The following is a 25,389-nucleotide window of genomic DNA, read 5'->3' as shown; positions in this document are numbered from 1 at the left end:
ACTATTGGTATCAAGGGATATTTTCTTCTTTTTAAGAATGGAAGAAGCTTAAATATGTTTACATGCTGAAGAAAAGGAACCAAGTGTAGAGTGAAGGGCCAAAATCAGGAACAAAAGGGAAGAGAGCAAGCCAGGTTCTGATAAAGGGGTTAGCTTAGCAAAGGGCCTCAGCTCAATGCTTTAGCCATAAGACATTAAGTGCCCCTGATTAAATCTAGTGATCACAAATGGTTACTATTTTCCTAACCACATCTACTTTCCTCAGAGGATACAGATAATTTATCTAGAGAAGGTTACGGGCAGATTATATAAACCGATTCACTAGACACAGTCGTGGTCTCCACCCTCGCCCCAGAGTTAAGCTGAATGTATCCCTTAATTCCCTTGCCTGAGCCAGGGAAGAGTGCTCCACATCGGGAGCCAATGCCCCATTCTCCCTGCCCAGGCAGAGAGAACTCTAACACAGGATAGGCGGAGAGGGGAAATCTAAAAATAAAGCTCTCCAAAGAAACTGTCTTGCCTAAAGAGCAGCTTCCCACGCACACTGGAGTGCCACATCTGCGGGGGCTGGAAGCACGGAACGGAACAATCCTGACCAAGTCATATAAGCATTACCTATTTTGGGGGGTCGACAGTGCATTTCTGATTTCACCCATCAGCACCCCAGTATCCAGGCTGCAGACTGGGAGCAAGGGCTTTAGTGACAGAAAACAAAACTTTCTTTTCCGGGGAATTGGAAAAACGACCAGTGACTAGTCCTGCCTTCCTACCATTCTCCCTTCACAGCGGGAGGTAAGCATAGCACATGCTTTCAACACACAAGGGGTGGAGTTGAGGGTTCACATTAGAAAAGATTGTGAAGGGTTCTAGTGGGCTTCAGGCTCAGAGATGGGCTCCCTTAGCTCCATTCCCTGCGGTAGAGTCAGGGACCACCAACTGGGGAAAAAGAAAAGCAAGCACCATGAGAAAAACTGCAATTAGCATTGACATCCCTTCACTATTGTCATCTCACACCCCAAGGACAGAGCAGTTGTCACGTTGCCAAGCAACTAGCAAGTGCAACTTCCCGGCCAGGTATCAGAGGCCACTAGAAAAAGTTCAGCCCAAGAGTTTGATACGACCCCACACCTAAGCATTAAACACAATACTGTAGCGACTTCTGGCTTAGGAGAGTAATCCCCACCACCTTTCTCTAAGGGCTTTAACCTTGGAGGATACAATGTACTTGGCACCAGATTTTGGAGTTTTGCCAAGAAGCCAAAGCAGGAAGAAGGAAGCTATCCCTAATTCTATGAGGAGTCCACAGTATTCACTTGGCACTCCAACTGCCCAGGAGATTTGTACTTTGACCTGACAAAGTATTATGCTATGCCTCAAGGGTCAGAGAAGCTCAACCCTGGAAATATCTCGGAATAGCTTTCAGCAGCAATATACTCCATGCTACCTATCTGTTCCCTCCACCCCCTCCCTCTTCCTAGGGCACATACACTATACATCCCATGATTCATAGATACAGCAGACCAGTGCAGCGGGTGGTGAGGGGGGAATGGAATCACAATAAAACATCCAGAATGCAGCAACCTGTCAGTTCTTTGGTCTCTTAAAAGAGATCCTGTACCAGAACACTGCGATAGTTGCTATGCTCAGATACAAATCCTGATGTCTATTATGCATACATGGAAGGGGATGGGGGGGTGGCAAGTTTCCCCTCAAAGCACAGATTGCAAGCAAAGTACTTTGAACATTTGACTGATATTTGAATGCTGACTAGCAACAATCACCCAACAGTCTTTTACAATTAGAGCAAACTGAAATTTTCCCATACTGAGTCATTCATGAGCTAAAAGGAAGAAGTCAGCTCACAAAAGGGAGGAGACACTGACCATAAAATACACAACCTAAGCATACAGTGAGAAGCGTTATTTTAGTACTGGGAGTACATACTCCCTAGCCCACTAGTTAAATAAGAAGGGCTGGGTTGGCATGGAGCGCTCCTCGTCCAGCATAAGGGCTAGTGCTCTGAAGGGCAACTTACCTGACATACAAGGACCTCTTCTCACTTGTTCGGAGGGACCCAGACCCAGAGCTCATGCTGCTGTTCATCATTTGTTCTCGCAAGTCATGTATCTTCGATTCAAAGCGACTGTATTCTGTCACGGAAACAAGGGAAAAGACAGGAAAAGAATGAACTCAAGGAGCACCCCTGAGCTTGCATGCCAGCAGCCAAAAAGCCAGAAGGCCCCTTGGCTTAAAAGCAGCCAGAGCCAGCCCACTCAGTCTTTGCTTTGATAAGCAAAGTCCCTCCTCCTAAGCACAGAAAGACAGACTTCCCTTCAACCCCAGACTAACAGAAGGAAAGAATGCACCTGAAAAGGGAGTAGCATTTGGGCAGGTCAAATGCACAAAGCTCTTATCTGCCTCAAAATCTCACTGATCCTTTAAAAAAATAACAACTGGAAAGAGGTTCCAGCGCAACCTTTATAAATCTTTAGAGCCGACACTAAGGCCCAAGGAGAGCAGATGGGAAAGGAGACTTTCCCAAAAAGCGGATTGCAGAGAACAGATGGCCCTGAGACGCAGAGTGGAGGGGCTGGAAAGGACCTGAGGTCAATTATATCATTGTTAGGCAAGAAGACAATTTTTTCAGGATGACTTTTTGGCTGGGGTGAAGGGGGGTGATATTGGAACCCAGTACAGAGGTAAAAACAAACAAACCTCACAAACGTAACAACCATATGAGGAGAATTAAAGCCCTCCTGAGTTATTTCCCTTTTAACCAATAGCTTCTTTGGCTTCAGTAACATACATTAAAACATAAATTCTCCCAAACCGAGAAGTCGGCTGACACCTCTCACCTCCAAAATCATCCAGTCAGTGAGGTCATAAGTCCATCCCTAAACTTATAGCCCATTGAGACCATCACAACAGCCGGAAACAGCCTTATCACTCTGGAAATATAATACAGGTTTATGCCCAATTTAAGAAAACCTGATATAAGAAAATTAATTCTAGCTGTACAATTATTATAAAAGGCTTTTTATAGGGCTGCTTTACTGTGACATTCTCCTAGGACATTTAAAATACAATATTCACACTTACCAAACACACAATTACACATTTTCCAGGCCTATAATTGCCGCATAAAATGGGGTATATCTAAGGCCACAGGCTGTGGAAATGCTAGAAAACAGGCACACTTCACTATCACAAGCTGACTTTAAAGGGAGTCAAAATTTATACTAGGGGTTGAAGGTTGGGAAACTGCTTTAAAAAACAAACACACTTCCAGGGGAAAAAATTCCACAAAAGCAATTTCGTGCACCATAGAGGGCTGGCAAGAAGCATCCCCACCTAGTCCGTCTGACTCTACAGGAGAAAACAAAACACCTGTTCCAGCACCTGACACTCCCCTTCCTTCGGCAAAGCAACCAGACTGACCTTCAACTGGGTGTAAGGGGAAATGCTAAAGCCTAAAGGTGAAGGAATGGAGTCAGGCAAATAACCTCCTCTCAACAAAGTTTCTTTTGTTCACTGTGATATCAATTTAACCAACTGGTTAAATTCGTGTGCTCTTTCATTCATCACACGCCGGTGTTATGGTGATTTGTCCTCATTACCTACTCCTGTTCCTGAAATCCTGGAGGAAGCAGTTAAGTCACTGACTCACCCATTAAATGTTGCGGGGGGTGGGGTGGCGGTGGGTAGAGAGACAACAGCTGGACAATGTTCCTGTTCTGAGGGTTACACGGCAACCCATCAATATCAATGAGGTGCCCCAACCTAAGCCCTGGACTGTCCTAGAGCACAGCAGCAGGCCAGTCTACCTCTGGAGACCGCCTGGGTGCTGGCCCCACCCCAGGGCTTGGCCCTCTACACTGGGTGGGGATTGTTTCTCATTCGTTCCTTTCTGGCCCTCCTCTGAGCTTACCAGCTATGGGCAGAACCGTGTGAGACAAAGATTTCTGACCAGGCAGCCCTTTCTTAGGGGAAGATAAGTAAAAGAGAGAAAGAACTATGCATTGAACTGTGAACAAAAAAGTACACCCAATCTATCTTTAAGCCATGTTTTCCCCTTCTTGAAACTTGTTTATATATTCCCTTCTTTGGAATCGACTTGCCCGCTGAACTCCAACTTAGCACCAGGTCATGGCAGTTGCTTAGTAACTACATTTCTTTAAAAATCCTTTAAAAAACAACCACCAAACCACCATTTCCTCAAAGCTCCTAATCCAAGGCTGATAATTCTGGGCCAGAGGGCCCACTTAAAATAGACTACAGAAAGAGAACAAAGCTATTGCTCTAAGGCATACACTTTTTGTTTTTACATGTGCTGCTAAAATTTCAAGTTTATTAAATTGTGTTTTATTCACTTTTTTTCCATTTGGATGATCCCCGTAGAGTTCCAGCTGCCCATCAGTCTCTGGCTTTTATTTGTAGATTTATCTAAAGTCTACTAGGCAGAGCAGCCTTTGAATAAATGATTATTGGGTAAATGAGGAGCAAATTAGAAAACTGTGTCCAAGTTGACATTTCTATTCTTAAACTAATAAACTTAATGGTTTATTTAACTGATGGCTGCCAGCTTCACTGAGGGCTTAGAAAGGTAGTTAAGAAGCATTCACATTTACTTTTGTTCCCAAGGTTAATTGTTGGGAGCAATTGGGGTTTATTATTTTTAAACACCCTTTTGAGATGTTAACAACCCACAATAGGCAGCTGATTAACAACTTTATACAACAAAGAAAAATCATTCTAACAAAAAACTGTTTAGAATAGACTTAGATACTACCTCATCTTAAATATTAGAGGTATCATTTTCCCAGGACAAAAGCTTCCCTTAAAAAGCATCTCAATTCTAAGACTTCGGGACTTGCCAAGCTCCCTCCTTCCCTCCGATTTGTCACTAACACAGCCATCGCAGCCAATGCTGGAGGACATCTCCTAGGCCAAAGTCACCACCTAGGAAGCCCACCTGACCAGCCTCTAACCCAGAGGGCTCACTTCAAAGAAGCAACACTTAGCAGTATACTAAAATCTCAAGTCTACTAAACTGCTCTTTGTTTTTTCCCATTCAGATGAACCCAACTGTTTGTGATCCACAAAGATATCCAGTCATCGCCCTCTTTCCTTTTTCCCAGTTGCTAATCACAGAGAAACAAGTGGGAGGGGGCACAATCAGAAGTCAGTACCGAAGAAGGGTTTTGCCCCAGTCACTGACAAGTTGGGGCGCCTCTAAAAGATCAGGATTTGGCACCCCATCCCAGATACACAGAATCAGAACCTACTGAGCAGGGGCCCAGGAATCTGCATTTTAACAAGCATCAATGTAATTCTGATAAAGTTTGGAGCTGCTGGTCTTAACTTACAGAATTGGATCCTGCAGTGTCTCTGAAAAGAAATGTGGGGCCAGAGAGTGGATAAGCTCTCAAAAATAAAACTTGGTAATACAATTGCAAATCCTTCGGGAAAGGAAAGCCCTGAAGATGCCACAGTCTTAATGTGCCTGCAAAGAAAGCTGCTGAGTTTACACTTTTTAAAAATTCTGTATCACTTCTCCATCCCACTCCCCAGAAGATACCACTGTTGGTATTTTTAGTATGTGTCCTTCCAGACTTACTTCCATGCATATATGGCTTATATACATGTACTCACAATTCACACACAAGCTTTTTTCATTTTCTGATACATCATGAAAACCCATCCACGTTGGCCAGGCATGGTGACTCATCTGAGGTCAGGAGTTCAAGACCAGTGTGGCCAACATGGTGAAATCCCGTCTCTACAAAAATACAAAAATCAGCCAGGTGTGGTGGCAACACATCTGTAGTCCCAGCTACTCGTGAGGCTGAAGCAGGAGAATCACTTGAACCTGGGAGGCGAGGGTTGCAGTGAGCCGAGATCGCGCCACTGCACTCCAGCCTGGGTGACAGAGCTAGACTCTGTCTCAAACAAACAAACAAACAAAAAACCATCCATGTCAGTACACAGACTTCATTTTAATAGCTGCATAGGATTCCATACTATGGACAGACCATAATTTATTCAGTCATATTTCAATTGATACACATTTAAGTTGTTTACAATTCTTAATATTACAATCAATGCTGCATTGTGTATTTGTGGGGTTTTTTTGTTTTTTATATTTTATTTTTTGTAGAGATGGGGGGGTCTCACTATGTTGCCAGGCTGGTCTCGAACTCCTGACCTCAAGGAATCCACCTGCCTCGGCCTCCCAAAGTGCTAGGATTACAGGCATGAGCCACCATGCCCAGCCTGCACTGTATATTTGTTTGAGCATTTCTGTTGCATAGATTCCTAGAAGTGAAACTGCAGGGTCAAATTATATGCAAATTAAAATTTTTGATTAGCACTACCAAATTGAACCCCAACATTCTGAAACCTTTCTGACTAAGGATAAACTACTATTCCACTCTTCCAGCACTTTTTCTGTTTCTGAAGTGGAGGCAGAATTTACCTTTGAGGACAAATTGATCTTTTGTTTGGAGAAAAACACTTTAATGAGCCTTCTGGTTATATAAAAGTAAATATTTTATTCTGGAATGGACAAAGAGGAGCTAAAATGTTCTCTGCATTATAATGGAAAAGGTGTCCTCTTGGTGAGTGGAGTTGCTGGTTCTCCAGGTTAGGCCTTAGTCCACAGGTCTTTCTCTCCCTCTTTCCCTGGCCCTGTTTAACCATGAGTTAAGATGCTGTTCCACCTACATGACACTATATCTACCTCTATAAGTATCTACCTAACTTGACTACATTACATCTGCCTCTTTTTTTCCCTCATGCCAAACCCCCATTACTGTAAATGACACCCCCTTTTCCCTGCATACAACCAGTGTGTCCTCAAATTTTGCTGATGTTTCTTCCTAATTGCTTCCTCAATCTATTTCTTTATACTTTTAATTGTCATTGCCACACTGTTGATTTCATGTCTTAATTTTCCCTTGACTATTTTATTATCTCTTCTCTGGGCCACTGCTGTACCTCCCTAACTGGTCTTCTGCCCCAAGGCTTTACAAACTCAATCCAGATTAGATTCTTATTTGAAAAGCTTTCCTAAAGCTTGAATTTGTAGCCCCCCTGTCCAAGTATCTATAACGACTCAATGAGCACTAAAGAATTTTACTTTTAATATGTCAACCAAACTTTCAAGGACTGCTACAACCATCCTCCCATCACACCCAGCCTATCTATCCCACATCTGAATTACACAGGTGTTCTTTTGAGCTAGACTGCCTGAACCCCTTGAATACAGCTTGTTCAGTTCTACCTGTTATTCCCTGCTCCTGAAACATTTCTCCCCTGCCTGACACTGAACAACCTTTACATCCTTTACCATCTTTCCTACCTCATTCCAAGAAGTTTTATTCATTCATTTATTTATTCAAATATTTTCTAAGTTTGGGCACAGTGACTCACACCTGTAATCCCAATGCTTTGGGAGGCCGAGGTAGAAGTATTGCTTGAAACCAGGAGTTCAAGACCAGCCTGGGCAATATAATGAGACCCCAATTCTACAAAAAATTCAAAAATTAGCTGGGCATGGTGGTGCACACCTATAGTCCTAGCTACTCGAGAGGCTGAGGTAGAAGGATCACTTGAGGTCGGGAGTTTGAGGCTGCAGTGAGCTATGATCACACCTCTGGACTCTAGCCTAGGTGACAGAGTGAGATGCTGTCTCTTAAAAAAAAAAAAAAAAAATTACTGAATGTCTACTGTGTATCAGGCATTGTGCTAGCTGCTGAGACTATAATGGTAATCAAAATGGTCCCTAGAAATTACAATTACAAAACAAACAATTATTTAATTACAATTGTGATAACTGCGATGAAGAAAATGCTAAGAGAGAGACTAATAGGGTGACTTAAGAGAGAGACTAATAGGGTGACTTAACCTACCTGTGGGAGGGGGGTGGAGTTCAACAAAGGTTTCCCTGAGGAAGTGACATTTAAGCTGAGTCCAGGGAAAGGGCGCTGGTGAAGAAAGCTTTCCAGACAGAAGGAACAGCTTTATGTAAGGGTACAAAATGTATGGAACACAGGAAAGTAAGGGGATACTGGCAGGAGATCAGACTAAGAGGTAAGCAGGGGTCAGATCATACAAGGCCTTGTAGACTATGGTAAGGTTATTTGCTTTTTTTTTTTTTTTTTTTTTTTGAGACGGAGTTTCGCTCTTGTCACCCAGGCTGGAGTGCAATGGCATGATCTCAGCTCACTGCAACCTCCACCTCCTAGGTTCAAGCGATTCTCCTGCCTCAGCCTCCCGAGTAGCTGGGACTACAGGCGCCTGCCACCACTCCCAGCTAATATTTGTATTTTTAGTAGAGACAGGGTTTCACCATGTTAGCCAGGCTGGTCTTGAACTCTTGACCTCAGGTGATCTGCCCACCTCGGCCTCCCAAAGTGCTGAGATTACAGGTGTGAGCCACTGCGCCCAGACAGGTTATTTGCTTTTATCCTAAGATAAATTCTTTCTCAATGGAAAGAAGCCATTCAATGATTTTAAGGAAAGGAAGGACATGATCAGATATGTGTGTCACTTTGGCTACTGTGGAGAGAATAAGTGCAGTGTCTTATATCTACATTTAAGTTTCTTGACAGACGAACCACATGCTTTCTATGTTTGTGTATCCTCCACAGACCCTAGTATAAGAAGACCCTGCTTTTACAGCATCCAAACCAGCTAGCCCTTCAGCCTTTGCTCAAACATGTCCAATACTGGGAAGCTCTCTAATTCTTTTTTTTTTCTTTTTCTTTTTTGAGACAGGAGTCTCATTCTGTCACCCAGGCTGCAGGCTGGAGTGCAGTGGTGCGATCTCGGCTCACTGCAAGCTCCGCCTCCCAGGTTCAAGGAATTCTTGTGCCTCAGCGTCCGGAGTAGCTGGGATTACAGGTGCCCGCCACCACATTCAACTAATTTTTTTGTATTTTTAGTAGAGACGGGGTTTCACCATGTTGGCCAGGCTAGTCTCAAACTCCTGGCCTCAAGTGATCCACCCACCTCGGCCTCCCAAAGTGTTGGGATTATAGGCGTGAGCCACTGCACCCAGCCGAGAAAATTTTTTGGTTTAGTGCCATCCCTTCTGCCAGCTGGTCCTAATTTTCATGTCTAAAACAGCATAAAACATGATGGGTTCTTTCCTTCAAAACAGTCTGAAGGAATAGTTTAAAGAAGGTCAAAGAGTTGGAAAAGACTGGAACAAGACTACTGAATAACATGGGAGTAGATGGCAGGGTGCAAACAGGGGAAGGGGAAGTAATGGTAGGTTGCAGGCCTGATTATAAGTGCTTGAGATAGGACTTTTCTTACTAGGCAATGGGAACTGCGTTTAAGTGTTTAAACAGGAAAGTAATACAATTAGAACTAGGTTTGAGGGAAAATTATTCTGGGAGTGTAATATAGAATTGGAGGACAGAGAGAGATAACAGAGACCGGGAAGCTACTCTACTACTACAGACGATAATTATAAAGGCCTGACATAGTATAAGGGGAATGAAGACAGAAAGAAGAGACAGGAATCAAGAAATATGTTGGATCCTTCAAAAGTGGAGAAAGACAAAAAAGAAATATATTGGAGCTTGAAGGGAGAAAATTTGACATCTGATTGGATGTAGAGTGAGAAAGGATCAAAGGCAAAGAATCTGAGTTTTTTCCTTGGAGACATGGAAAAGGTGGGATAATATCAGCCATAATGAAGAATGATCTCAAGAATGTCCTCAAAAAGTTATGTCTTAGCCAAGATGGGCGGATCACGAGGTCAGGAGATCGAGACCATCCTGGCTAACACAGTGAAACCCCGTCTCTACTGAAAATACAAAAAATTAGCCAGGCGTGGTGGCGGGCGCCTGTAATCCCAGCTACTCAGGAGGCTGAGGCAGGAGAATGGTGTGAACCCAGGAGGCGGAGCTTGCAGTGAGCCAAGATCGCACCACTGCACTCCAGCCTGGGCAACAGAGGGAGACTCCGTCTCAAAAAAAAAAAAAAAAATTATGTCTTCTCCAGGCTAAATGTTGTTATTTCCTTAACCATTCTTCATCCAACATAGTTTCCTGACCCTCCACTACCTCACCCTTTTAAAATCTAGTGCTCAGAATTAGTGGTGATTTCATTTACTAAAATATAAGCTCCTTGATGTGGTTTTTGCTCCCTTCTCAAGGTTTATTTAGTGTGGCGATCTGCACCTCTGTTGAGTCAACATTTATTGAATGTGCCAACTGGATACAGAGGTCTGACAGGACAAACCTGGACTCTGTAATTCTCAAATTTTGGCTCCTCAGGAACAAATATAAGAAAAAAAGGAATACAAACTTTCTCCTTTCACCCGCCCAAACATGCTAAAAACTGACCAACAAAACCACGAACCACTTCTGCAAAACACTAACATGTCAGAGGTTTCAAGATACAGTTAACAGCCCAATAAAGCACCAAAGGGGACTGAAACTACAAGGTTCACTATTGCGAACTGGACACACACCCAAGCTTCCAAGTCCATCTCTCCTCTAAGCCTCTGCTTCCAAATCCATCTACCTCCCTAATGACAGGAAAATTGTCAAAAATTAAAGATGACATTTTTTATTAATTTGGAAAGCTGAGAGGTGCTCAGTTTCTCAACCTGTATTGTTTATTTGGTTCTATTTGATTATAGGCAGGAAAATATTGTAGAGACAGGAAACAAGTGGTAGCAACAGAGGATATTTATTCTGCATATAGTATAGACTACCAATGACTCGAATGAAGATATAAAAGGGAAAAGCTACAAAATAACATCCTGCCTATCAAATTTAGAAATGATGCTGGGTGCAGTGGCTCACTCCTATAATTCCAGCAATTTGGGAGGCCGAGGTGGGCGGATCACTGGAGATGAGGAGTTCGAGACCAGCCTGGCCAACATGGTGAAACCTCGTCTCTACTAAAAATACAAAAATTAGCCAGGTGTGGTGGCGCACACCTGTAATCTCTGCTACTCAGGAGGCTGAGGCACGAGAATCGCTTGAACCCAGGAGGCAGAGGTTGCAGTGAGCTGAGATCACACCACTGCACTCCAGCCTGGGCAACAGAGCAAGACTCCATCTCAAAAAAAAAAAAATTAGAAATGACGATGACACTGGGAAAGCAACTGGATGACAGACTTCAAACACACAGATTATGATAGGTAGAAAGAATCAGAAGATGCAAATAAAAATAAAGTGAAATAGAGAACTGTATCTTCTTGACCTTGAGTTCCCACACAAATATTGAGTAGGGAAGACACGGCTGAATAATGGCTCGGGTTTTGGTTGCCTATAACCTCAAAATAAATCAACTGCTCTCCAGAAAGTTCTTTCCATCTTATGGAAGTGCAGGCATTCAAATCTCAAACTCATACAGCCCTCATTTGCCATTGCTGAGCTGCCCTGACGCTCAAAGAAATAAGTCACCAATTGTGAAAAATAACAAACTCTGGTGGAAGTGAAGTTACAGCCTCAGAAGAGAGTCACAGAATTTGAGGAGTATGAATTGTGGTTTAGGTTCCCATAGTTGCCTTTGGAGTATAAACCTTCACACTATGGTTCATATTTTAAAAAGAAATGGATGGGCTGGCGCGGTGGCTCATGCTGGTAATCCCAGCACTTTCGGAGGCAGAGCCAGGTGGATTGCTTGAGGTCAGGAGTTCGAGACCAGCCTGGCCAACATGGTGAAACTGCATCTCTACTAAAAAAAATACAAAAAATTAGCCAAGCATAGTGGTGGGCGCCTGTAATGCCAGCTACTCAGGAGGCTAAGACATGAGAATCACTTGAACCTGGGAGGTGGAGGTTGCAGTGAGCCGAGACTGCACCACTGCACTCCATCCTGGGTGATAGAGTGAGACGCCATCTTAAAAAAAAAAAAAAGAAAGAAATGGATGGAGGTGAAAGTAAAATAAGCCCATCAAGAAGATACTTGTTAGTATGGAGTAAGTATATGAATTGCCAAATATCAAAACATTTCTAGGAATCACAAACTTGTCTTTATAAAATAGTTATGGGGCCAGATGCAGTGGCTCACACCTGTAATCATAACATTTTGGGAGGCCAAGGTGTGAGGATTGCTTGAGGCCAGGATTTTGAGGCCAACCTGCACAACATATTGAGACCCTGTCTTTACAAAAAAATAAGAGAATTAGCCAGGCGTGGTGGTGTACGCCTGTAGTCCCAACTACTCAGGAGGCTGAAGCAGGAGGATCGCTTGAGCCCGGGGCTTCAAGGCTACAGGGAGCTATGATCACACCACTGCACTCCAGCCTGGGTGACAGAGTAAGACCCTGTCTGAAAATAATAATAATGAAGCCTATTACTTGGGTTAGTTTCTAATGACGGGTCCATTGTTTAGAGGTGTTGTCTAACACCTCTAAAACTAGATAATTTCTAAGGTCCCTTCTAATTATGACATCATTATGATTTTATGACCAAATCAATGAGGTCCATATGGAATCAAAGTTAGAACTAGTCTAATTTAATTTTTAAATATAATTTAGAGAGGGAAATCTTCAAATCTGCAAATAATTCTAAACTCTTTGGGTAAAAACAAAACCAAATCAATAAACATAAATTACCAAAAATATTTCTCAAGGCTATGTGAGAGGGCATAAATATGGCAAATAGGCTTCAATGGGCAAATATTGCTTGAAGAAAAATAATTTCAGTTCTACTTTTAGAATAATGGTTTGGAACTATGACTAACCCAGAAAGCTGGGTGTCCTTATTCTGGTCCCTGCACTATCACTGTGTATGCTTCCTTGGCCATACACACACATAGCCAGGGTTCTGGATAGCATCCTGAAGGATACTGAGAAGAAAACAGAAAACAAAACATGCCAGATCAGCATGCCATAAAAATTTCCAGTTTATCCCTATTGACTGGATGTTTTTGTCCCCCAAAGAGCTTAGCGAGGATGCAAGAAGAGCTACTGAGTGAAAATGCTATACTAGGCCAGGTGCGGTGGCTCAATCCTGTAATCTCAGCACTTTGGGAGGCCGAAGCGGGCGGATCACCGGAGGTCAGGAGTTCGAGACCAGTCTGGCCAACATGGTGAAAACCCATCTCTACTAAAAATACAAAAATTAGTTGGGCATGGTGGCAGGGCACCTGTAATCCCAGCTACTCAGGAGGCTGAGGCACAAGAATCGCTTGAACTCAGGAGGCAGAGGTTGTGGTGAGCCGAGATCGCGCCGCTGCACTCCAGCCTGGGCAACAGAGTGAGACTCCATCTCATAAACAAAAATGAAACAAACAAACAAACAAAAATCTACCTGGTCTAAAATGACTGGAATGAAAAATGCCTTGATCTCACATCAAACTAAGAAAAAGTATTCACAGGATCTTGCCTTCTCACCTATTCTGGATCACCCAGCAGATCAGGGTAAAAGCCTCAATAGGGCCTTCTCTATATCTTAAAGCAATTTCATATAGCATATTCAAATGAAAGATTAACAGAGTCTTTGGCTCTTGCAACCCATAAGCCAAAGTACACATAAAGACCACCAACACAAAATACCTCATCCAAAAAACATGAGAATAAAGACAGATTTGTACCTTTTCCCTGTTCTCCAGGTGGTGGGTACACTTGTTAAGAAGAATCTTTTCCACTTAACAGAGATACTATAACACAGTAACTAAAACACACACATTTTATGATGAAGTTTGACAACTTGAGTTAATGTAACCAATTTCTATGTTTTACCAGGTCAATGGAGAGTCTCAATTCAAATGTTCTTCACAGTTGTCACACCCACAGGATCACAAACTCAACTGAATCTCCTTTAGGTCAAGTTTCTGTGGAAGAAACTCAGAAAATGGGACCTGGAGAAATACTCTTCTCATCTAAGTTGTCAAAACACCTATGGTCATTTTTCAGTAACTGATAATCCCAGAGTAAAATATTAAAGTCCAAATTGTGTGTGTGTGTGTATAAAAGAATTTTATTTATAATTAAGGTGGTACTTCAAAAATGCAGAGAAATGATGGATTATCTAACAAATGGTACTGAGGTAATTCATTAACATTTGGAAGAAATTAAGTTAGTACCCTACTTTACATCACAAATCAACTCCAGGCAAGTTAAGGTTTTAAATGCAAAAACAGGCCAGGCACAGTGGCTCTTGACTGTAATCCCAGTGCTTTGAGATGCCAAGGCAGGAAGATCACTTGAGGCCAGGAATTTGAGAGACCAGCCTGGGCAACACAGTGAGACCCCATCTCTACAAAAAACCACAAAAATTAGCCATGCTTGGTAGCATGTGCCTGTGGTCCTTAGCTACTTGGGAAGCTGAGGCAGGAGGAGCACATGAGCCTAGGAGTTTAAGGTTGCAGTGATCTATGATTGTGCCACTGCACTCCAGCCTGGGTGACAAAGCCAGACCCTGTCTCTAAAAAAATAACAAATACAAAAACAAAAATATTAAATAACTAGAATAAAACTCGGATGGCATTTATTTGCCCTCGGGTAGGGAAGGCCCTTCTATACCACTGGGCACAGGCAAAATATACAAAACATTAATAGATTTGACCCCATAAAAACATATGAAACATCTGTACATCAAGACAAAATTAAAAAAACAGGCTGGGCGCAGTGGCTCACACCTGTAATCCCAGCACTTTGGGAGGCTGAAGTGGACAGATCACTTGAGGCCAGGAGTTCGAGGCCAGCCTGGCCAACATGGTGAAACCCCCTCTCTAATAAAAAATACAAAAATCAGCCGAGTGTAGTGGCACACACCTGTAGTCCCAGCTACTCGGGAGGCTGAGGCAGGAGAATCGCTTGAACCTGGGAAGTGAAGGTTGCAGTGAGCTGAGATCGCATCACTGTACTTCCAGCCTGGGCAACAGAGCAAGACTCGATCACAAAAAAAAAAAAAAAAAAAGAAAGCAAACTATAAACTGGGAGAATTCTTTGCAATATATATGACAAAGAATTAATATTCTAACCATATTAAGGCTTTTATATATCAATAAGGATTGATGAACGCACCCCAATAGGGAAATGGGGAAAGGGTATGAACAGGCAATCCACACACACACACGCACACAAAAATGACCAAGAAACACTTGCACACAAATCTTCAACTCTATTATTAACAAAAGAAATACAAATTAAAATACAAATTAAAGAATAACATTTTTAACCTATCAAATTTGCAGAAATTGCCTTAAAAAATAATACTCCACATTAGTGAGGATCTTGAAATGGACATTCTTATACTGTCAGTGGAAATGGAAGCTAATTTGGCCAAATACATCAAAAACCTTAAGCATGTTCATACCCTTTGATCCAATAATTCCACCTTAAAAAAACTATTCAGAACATAATCAGAGATTCACAAAAACCATATACAAGGATATCAATCAGAATGTTTTGTGTAATATCAAAACATTGGAAATAATCTAAATGTTCACCAACAGAGGAATGGTTATATGAATTATGGCACACACATGATGAAATATTATTTAACTATTAAAAACCATTTTTTCAAAAAATATATGGTGATCTAGGAAAATGTTCATGACATAAGTTAATGGGAAGAACACAAAACTGCTTAAGCCAATAATCTCATTCTTAGGTAGATACAAACATATTATATGATATATGTAATATAAATATATAAAAGTTTAGAGGCAAATACACAGAAATATACACATACAACAGTGGTTATCTCTGGATATAGTTTTACAGATGATTTGAATTGACTTTACTTTGTATTTTTCTGTATTTTCCAACTTTCCACAAATCTAAATGTAATATACTTTTAAATGCAGGAGAAAAATATAATTTGAAGAGAATGGGAAAGTAGACTGAACAGGATAGGCTCAAGGACAAAGCCAGAACACACATGCACTAGAAACTTCTCTCCACACTGCTCCTGGCTTCATTAATCATTTTCCTCTGGGACTATTCATTCAACCAGTTCCAGACAAGTCCAGTTAAACATATTATCACTGTTATCACCCAGCTATCTTATACAAAAGTAGACCAAAGAAGTTTTGTGAATGCCTTGCAGAAATCTAGATATAGTGCATCTACCATATTTCCCTAATCTACAGCCCAGTAACCCTGTCCATCAAGAAAATTTCATCAGGCTGACAAGACTTTTTTGTCCTTGGTGAACCAATACCAGTTCCTAGTGCTCACCACTTCTTTTTCTGAATATTTACAAAACAACTCTTAATCTACCCTGGAATTTAATCCAAAATTTGCAAAATTCTCTCCTTTTTGAAAATCCAAAGGACGTCTACTTAGACCCCTAATGTACACATTTATACAAAATATGTTAATTTTCTAGTCAAATTTTTTATCACTTAATTTCATCAAGTAGAAAAATCATAAAATCTCTAGGGCCTTTGCTTTTTTAGCACAGTGGTGCCATCTCGGCCCACTGCAACCTCCGCCTCCCAGATTCAAGAGATTCTCCTGCCTCGACCTCCTGAGTAGCTGAGATTACAGGGGTGTACCACCACGCCTGGCTAATTTTTGTATTTTTAGTAGAGATGGGGTTTCACCATTTTGGCCAGGCCAGTCTCGAATTCCTGGGCTCAAGTGATTCACCCTTCTCGGCCTCCCAAAGTGCTGGAATTACAGGCATAAGCCACCACGTCCGGCCTGCTTTTTTAAAGATACCTAAATTCAGCAAAAAATAAACAAAAGTCCATTTCAAGAGGGGAAGACAAGACCCTCATAAAAGCAAGACTGTTACTAGCTCAAGACTCTGTGAGTCTTGGCGGCGGGTGGTGGCTCAAAGCCTGTAATCCCAGCACTGTTGGAGGCGGAGGCGAGAGAATCACTTGAGCTCAGAAGTCCAGGACCAGCCTGAGCAACATGGCAAAACCCAGTCTCTACAAAAATACAAAAATTAGCAGAGTGTGGTAGCATGCACCTGTAGTCCCAGCTACTTGGCAGGCTGAGGTGGGAGGATCACTTGAGCTCAGGAAATTGAGGCTACAGTGAGCCATGATCACACCATTGCACTCCAGCCTGGATGACAAAGTGAGACAAAAGAAAAGAGAAAGGAAAGGAAACAGAAAGGAAAGAGAAAGGAAAGGAAAGGAAAGGAAAAAGAAAAAAGGAAAGAAGGAAGGAAGGAAATAAAAGTCTATGCTGGGTGCAGTATCTGTAACCTTAGCACTTCGGGAAGCTGAGGTGGAAGGACTCCTTGAGCCCAGGAGTTCAAGACCAGCCTGGGCAACATAGTAAGACCTTGTCTCTATACAAAAAAAAAAATTAAAATTTAAATTTAAAAAAAGGGGCTGAGTGCAGTGGCTCATCCCTGTAATCCCAGCACTTTGGGAGGCCAAGGTGGGTGGATCACTTGAGTCCAAGAGTTCAAGACCAGCCTGGGCAACATAGCAAGACCCCATCCCTAATTTAAACAATAAAAGAGTCCAGGTACAAATAGGAACTTGTAAATTGAATTCACAACTCACTACCACTTATCTAACAAAGAATTTGAGTTAGACACTCGTGACCATTTTGCACAGTCTCCTCATTTTATAGATCAAAAAATTGAGCCCCTAAGAGGAAGGATGACTAGTCTAAGATCATTCAGCTACTTTAAGTCAGAACCCAGGGCCTTGGCTCCTCTGCCAAGACTTTATATATATATAGATTTCATACATATATACATTCTTACATAAAAGGAGCAAAATCGATACATTTTACAAAAAACAATTACCCTATTGTGCAATATAAGACTAAAGCTTTAAACAAAGGAACAGTGTCAATATCAGAGTCAAGATTTCAACAAGCAACATATTAAACGAAAAAGAAATCCTAAAAAGCTACAGTTAAGTAAGAAATAACTCATTCTCAGGCTTGGCACACTGGCTCAAGCCTGTAATCCCAGCACTTTGGGAGGCTGAGGCGGGTGGATCACCTGAAGTCAGGAGTTCGAGACCAGCCTGGCCAACATGATGAAACCTCATCTCTAGTAGATATAAAAAATTTGCTGGGCGTGGTGGCGCATGCCTGTAATCCCAGCTACTTGGAAGGCTGAGTCAGGACAATCACTTGAACCCAGGAGGCAGAGGTTGCAGTGAGCTGAGATTGTGTCATTGCACTCCAGACTGGGCAACAAGAGTGAAACTCCATCTCAAAAAAATAAAATAAAATAAAATAAAAAGAAATAACTCATTCTCATTACTGTTATTCTAATCATTCTACCCTATCAGGAAGAACTGATGTTCTTCAGACACCAAAGCTCCTAGGATTTTGCCTCAAACCATCTAACAAAGACGAGAAAGCACCTGACCAGCTAAATTCAGAGTGCTTTACTAAATGTAGCACCATGTCCTTGGGTTACATAGAATAAAGAAAAGCCCAAAACAAACACACACATATGAAGTTCAGCTCCAGGGGGCAAAACTGAAAAGAAAACTTAATCTTTTTTTCTTTTCTAAGTATATACAACAGGGCTGGGCCTAAAAGGGTGTAGCTACTTTAAAAAAAAGCCAGACAGTTCTTCAAAAATGCTAAACACTAAGTTACCTATGACCTAGCAATTCTACTCCTAAGCATATTCACCTAAGAGAACCGAAAACATGTTCACACAAAAACTTGTATATTAATGTTCATAGCAGCAGTATTCACATAGTCAAAAGGTGGAAACAACCCAAATGTCCATCAACTAAAGAATGGATAGACAAAATGTGGCATAACCATAGGATGAAATATTGTTCAGCCACAAAAAGTAACCAAGTGGCCGGGTATGGTGGCTCGCGCTTGTAATCCCAGCACTTTGGGAGGCTGGGAGGCCAAGGTGGGTGGATCACCTGAGGTCAGGAGTTTGAGACCAGCCTGGCTAACATGGCGAAACCCCATTGCTACCAAAAATACAAAAAATAGCTGGGCATGGTGGTGCACATCTGTAGTCCCAGCTACTCAGGAGGCTGAGGCAGGAGAATTGCTTGAACCTGGGAGGCAGAAGTTGCAGTGAGCCGAGATCACGCCACTGCACTCCAGCCTGGGTGACAGAGTGAGGCTGTGTCTCAAAAAAAAAAAAAAAAAGAAAGAAAGAAAGAAAAAGGAATTAAGTACTGATACATGCTATAACACACATGAATCTTGAAAACATTACGCTAAGTGAAAAAAGCCAAACACAAAAGGCCACATACTGCATGATTTCATTTATATGAACTGGCCAGAAGAGGCAACTTTATGAAAACAGAAAGTAGATTGGTAGTTGCCTAGGGCTGGGGGGGTGGTGGGGGATGAGGAGTGATTGCTAATGGGGTCAGGGATTCTTTTTGGGGTGATATGTTCTAAAATTGATTGCGATGACAGTTGCACAACTTTAAAAATTCTAAAAATTGTTGTACCCTTTAAATGAGTGCATTGTAGCATGTGAATTATATCTCAATCAGCAATTTTTTGTTAAAAAGGTAGGCCCCTGGCTGGGCATGGTGGCTCATGCCTATAATTCCAGCACTTTGGGAGGCCGAGGCGGGAGGATCACCTGAGGTCAGGAGTTGAAGACCAGCCTGGCCAACATGGTGAAACCTCGTCTCTACAAAAATACAAAAATTAGCCGGGCATGATGGTGGGTGACTGTAATCCCAGCTACTTGGGAGGCTGAGGGAGGAGAATCCCTTGAACCTGGGAGGCGGAGGTTGCAGTGAGCTGAGACTGTGCCATTGCACTCCAGCCTGGGTGACAGAGTGAGACTCTGTCTCAAAAAAAAAAAAAAAAAAAAAAAAAGTGGGTCCTATCATTTTTATCAGATCAGCATTCCTAAGCTAAAATTATCTACGCCCAAAGCCCTAAACCCCTCCAGCACACAAAGCAGTCAGAGTAAGAAGTAGTTATCTTCCTGGTTCTTTCTAGTTGCCTAATAACATAGTTGGCTTGCTCTGGTCTCAAGTCAATTTGGAAACAGAGAGAGAATCAAGAGAATCAAATCAGGGGACCAAGCAAAACAAAAGTGAAGAGCGAACAATAAGCACGTGAAAAATGCGCAACATTAGCCATGGGGGAAAATTCAAATCAAAACCGCAATTAGATACCACTTCACACCTACCAGGATGGCTAGAATCAAAAAGACTGACAATAACAAGTGTTGGGGATTATGTGGAGAAATTGGAACCCTTACACACTACTGGTGGGAATGTAAAATGTTGCAGCCTAAATGTGGAAAGCAGCCTGGCCATTCCACCAAAGGTCACAGTTGTCATATGATCCAGCAGTTCCACTCACAGGTATATATACTCAAGAGAAATATAAACATGTCCATGCAAAAACTTGCACACAGATATTCACAGAGCATTATTCATAATAGCAAAAAAGTGGAAACAACCCAAATGTCCATCAACCGATAAACAAAATGTGGTATATCCATATAATGATATATTATTCAGCTATAAAAAGGAATGAAGTATTGATACATGTACAACACAGATGAACCTTGACAATATTATGCTAAGTGAGAGAAGCCAGTCACATATTATATGAATCTAGTTATATGCAATGTCCAGATTGGGCAAATCCATAGAGACAAAAAGTATAATAGATTAGTGGTTGCTTAGACATGAGGGGGATGGGGAGATGAAGGGTGACAGCTAAAGCATGCAGGGGTGATTAAAATTCTAAAATCAATTGTGGTGATGGTTGCACAACTCTGTGAACATTCTAAAAACCACTTAAGTATACTCTTAAATGAGTGAATCGTAAGGTCATAAAAAATGAATGACAAATACAACTCCATTTCACTTGAAGAATTAAAAAATGCTTGCTTATTCCATTAATATCCTTAAGCCTGCACACATTTACTATTAAGTCAGGCAAACCAACTCCCATCTTTTGGCTCCTCCTAGGTTTCCCCCAACAGTATCATTCCCTGGTAGTCTTCCTAAATCCACTTTCCTGCTGCAGGAGAAGGGATCTCCCTCAGGCTTCCCAGCAGGCCATCTACCCTCAAGTTACTTATTCCTTTGGGATAGGAGTTTATGGTCATCAAGACTAAAAACCTGAGATTTGGGGGTTTTTTTGTTTTTGTTTTTTTTTGAGACGGAGTCTCGGCTCTGACACCAGGTTGGAGTGTAGTGGCACGATCTCAGCTCACTGCAACCTCCACCTCCCAGGTTCAAGCGATTCTCCTGCCTCAGCCTCCCCAGTAGCTGGGACTACAGGTGCACGCCACCACGCCCAGCTAATTTTTGTATTTTTAGTAGAGATGGAGTTTCACCATGTTGGCCAGGATGGTCTCGATCTCTTGACCTCGTGATCCACCCACCTTGCCTCCAAAAGTGTTAGGATTACAGGCGTGAGCCACTGCGCCCGGCCTGGGAGTTCATTTATACTCCATTTGTTGACAGCTTCTGGCACTTGAAGAGTCTCAGAGTGATATCTTCTGCTGTAGCCAGATGTATCTGGGTAGGGAGATAGTTGTGGCCTAGTGACAAAAGCCCTGGACTCAAAGAAGTTCTCCAGAAATCTGTACTCAAACTTTTATTCTGTCCCTTACAGACTTGTGTGACCCTGAGCAAGTCACTCAACCACTCTGACCCTCACTTTCCTCATTTGTAAAATGGGGATAATGCCACCTAATCCACAGGGATATTCTGAAGATTAATGCTTATAAAAGTTATCTGAAACAGAGATAATAATTCAACAAACTATTTGCCAGGCTCCATACTAGACGCTGGGGACACAAAGATAAATGTAATACTAGCTGCCTTCAAATTGTTCACAGTGTACAAATGCTGCTGATAGGAAATCACTTTCTTTCTTCCTTACCTTGCCTTCTTTTAGGGTGGCAACAGGAATTTCAGAACTTTGATTCCCTGCCTTGGTATACTCTCACCTTTGTGCTTTCAATGCTGATAGGATAGCAGTTACGTTTACATCCTTCATTCTCAAAAAGGGGGAGATAGAATGGTTACTTAAATGTTATGGGGAAAATATCCCTTTTATGCTTTCAAGTTATTATCACCACTGATTTCTAACTCTTCCAGGCCTTACTCAAAGGTGTTTCCATGGTAAAAGTATGCTTATTCAGCACCTTAAAATAACTTACAGAAATACTCTCATTCTCTCTCACTCCTTATACCCCCAGCCTGCCTGGATTTACATTCCCGAAAAGACTGGTCATAAAGGATCATTTCCCAGTTAAGCTACCTTAATGACCAGTTTCTGGCTCACCTCCTGTTTTTGAGATCAGTTTCTACTCTAAAAACAAAAGGGCTTTCAAGAAAAATACTAGATCAGTTTATGAACAGAGGCTGATATAAAGTCACTACGGGGAAAATGTAGGAGATCTCAAAATGTTCTAACACATAACCCATCCTTCCCTTGGTGGGACAATTCCACAAGTCACAGAAAAATATTTTTCATTTTAGAATAGATTTTAAGAGAGCCTTTGCCAAGAGCCAGTTGTTTAAATTTTCAATTGAATTTTAAGCAGTGTTATACATGTCCAAGAACATCATGCTATTTTTAGCTAATAGGTAGGATTGCTGTGTCCATAACCGTTTAGAGCAATCAGGAGTGAAACCATTAAATAGCATCTCTTACTGTGGTATCTTATCATTTAGCATTTCTATTTCTATTTTAATATTTTCCAAAGCCTCGTCATAAAAACACCTGTAAAACACCCATGCTAGGAACAATACAAAGTTCAAATAGAAAGACACAGTTCCTATACTTCATTATGGGTTAAACCCACATTAAGCAAACCAGGTATTTGAAAGAATCTTGGCTGGGCATTATGGCTCACGCCTGTAATCCCAGTGCTTTGGGAGGTCGAGGTGGGAGGATCACTTGGGCCAGGAGTTCGAGGCCAGCCTGGGCAACATAGTGAGACCCTGTTTCTACAAATAAATTAACAAATAAAAAAAGAATCTCACGGTTAGAGCATTCTCAAGTTGCCACCAGCCTCAAAGTATCCAGAGGAAGAACATTAGGAAGCAATTGTCCTAAACCCATCATCTTTCTAATGCTTGCATACCTTTTATGTATTAAAAGAAGAAAGGTAAGGAAAATGTTCTAGGCCGGGAGCGGTGATCCCAGCACTTTGGGAGGCCAAGGTGGGTGGACTGCTTGAGCTCAGGAGTTCAAGACCAGCCTAGGCAACATGGCAAACCCCCATCTGTACTAAAAATACAAAAATTAGGCTGGGCATGGTGGCTCACACCTGTAATCGCAGCACTTTGGGAGGCCAAGGCAGGAAGAATGCTTGAGTCCAGGAGTTCAAGACCAGCCTGGGCAACATGGTGAAACCCCCTCTCTACAAAAAATACAAAAATTAGCCAGGCGTAGTGGCACACACCTATAGTCCCAGCTACTCCGGAGGCTGAGGTGGGAGGATGGCTTGAGCTTGAGGGGCAGAGGTTGCAGTGAGCCGAGATCGTGCTACTGCACTCCAGCCTGGGCAACAGAGCCTGACACTGTCTCACACACACACACAAAAAGTTCTAGGCCGGGCACAGTGGCTCACGCCTGTAATCCCAGCACTTTGGGAGGCTGAGGCGGGCAGATCACAAGGTCAGGAGATCGAGACCATCCCGGCTAACACGGTGAAACCCCGTCTCTACTAAAAACACAAAAAATTAGCCGGGCGTGGTGGCAGGCGCCTGTAGTCCCAGCTACTGGGGAGGCTGAGGCAGGAGAATCGCTTGAACCTGGGAGGCAGAGCTTGCAGTGAGCCGAGATCGCGCCACTGCACTCCAGCCTGGGTGACAGAGAGAGACTCCGTCTCAAAAAAAAAAAAGTTCTAAAACGTACTCTGGTGATGGAGGCACAACTATACCTAAAAGTCACTGAAATATATATCTAAATGAGGGAACTGTATGGTAAATGACTTACCTCTCAATAACACCATTTTAAAAAGGAGACAAATTGTCTTACTCTGATTGTTCTATTAGTCAAACCTATTTTTTAAATCTCTCATGCTAAAGGCTATCTAGGTAAAGGCTGCACTGGTTTGGCAAAGGTGCCTCAGAGGCCACCATGGATATCACTCTAACGTTCCCCTCCACATCCATCTTTCTTTCCCTTACACTCTTCCTAGTCTCTCCCTCTGTTAATTCCCCAGTCTCCTTCCTGTTGCTCCTCCACTTTTAACTAGGTGTTAGGTCCCTCAGGTGTTCACAAGCATGGTCTGTCCCAACTGGTAGACCTCAGGATTAAGCTGATTTGCTGACCCTCTGATGCTGACCTTCAGCAACTTTCCCTTCTTAGACAAGTTTTATCTTGGCTCTCTTGTCATTGTTTCAGTATGCACAATGAGGAATTGGACCACTTGATCCTTTCCAGCTCTCACATTCACGTGAAGAAAAAAAAATCAAGTAATGAACACTTACTTGGCCAATCACATGCAAAGTCTGTTGCCAACCAACATACATGTATTTGGATTATTCATTTTGTAAATACCCACCGTGATGCAATCCTCTGAAGAACCACACTTATTTATAAATTGATCAACATGGAGTCCTTATTTTTAAAAACTAGCACTTTACCAAAGAAAATTTAGAGCCCAACACAGAATGCTTGACAGTCCCTCTGGACCAGTCTCCAGGGATCTGTTTTCAAAGGGGGAAAAAAAAAAAAAAAAGCTTTTGCATGTTAGGGACTTGCTGGATTTACCAAACCAAAGGAGGAAGTAAGATTGATTGGGGGTGGCAGAGCCTTAACAACAGTGGTTCACCTAAATCCTAAGAGAAGAAAGGCCTTATTTGGCAAGTAGTAGAAAGAACTAGCATAAAACAGCACCTCAACCTACATTATAAACTCTCAGAAATATGCTCAGAGAGCAATAAACACTGCAGGAATCCCCTTACCCTGGACAACTTGTGGCTTTTTATGCAAGCCAGTTGCATTCACCTAACAAGTCATAGAAATATGTAGTCACTAGTATCCAGCATACCCCCACCACACACAATTCACAGTATTGTTTCCATGTGCCCAACATCAGAGAGCAAAACCGAAAGAAACATCAATTTCTCCTACAACATACACACACAAATGCGCAAGAAAAACCATTTCCTTTGCAGAACCTGTGTTGTCTAAGTTGTGGGCATGAAATGCATAAATATTAGTTGCTAATAAAAATCAGACGGTTAGCTCTGTACTGGAAAGCGAACAGCACACACATAAATCATAAAAAAACAATATTCCTAAGGTGCGTTCCTCATCAGTAAGCTGAAAACCAAACAAGGAGAGAAATGACTTAAAGTGTCCATTTGCGTCCCTCTTTCTCATTACCTCAGACCAACAAGCTCTCTCTCCTGTGAGTTACCTCCCTACACTTCTGTCCTCCATCAGAAGAGCCTCGTGGAAAAGGTCGCAGGCTCTCTCTTCTTTCCCTTCAGGATCTTGAGGCACTGAAGGAGCATGGGGGGAGGGGAACGGAAAGGACAAAGGTAGGCACTTTCCAT

At 42.2% G+C, this 25,389-nt stretch overlaps 1 protein-coding gene across 7 annotated transcripts in view; it reads right to left on the bottom strand.

The window, feature by feature from the left end:
- Positions 1-25,389, bottom strand: part of DLG3 (discs large MAGUK scaffold protein 3) — a 60,823-nt gene that overhangs the window by 24,305 nt on the left and 11,129 nt on the right. For all 7 annotated transcript variants that reach the window (XM_054470763.2, XM_063660742.1, XM_054470762.2 and 4 more), the window contains one exon: positions 2,036-2,150. In XM_054470763.2, the coding sequence (XP_054326738.1) occupies positions 2,036-2,150 (115 nt within the window). The remainder of the gene's footprint in view (positions 1-2,035; positions 2,151-25,389) is intronic.

This window comes from Pongo pygmaeus, chromosome X, assembly GCF_028885625.2.
Source record: "Pongo pygmaeus isolate AG05252 chromosome X, NHGRI_mPonPyg2-v2.0_pri, whole genome shotgun sequence".
NCBI classification, from domain to species: domain Eukaryota; kingdom Metazoa; phylum Chordata; class Mammalia; order Primates; family Hominidae; genus Pongo; species Pongo pygmaeus.
The sequence above is the reverse complement of the archived record's forward strand: the minus strand, read 5'-3'. Positions and strand labels throughout refer to the sequence as shown.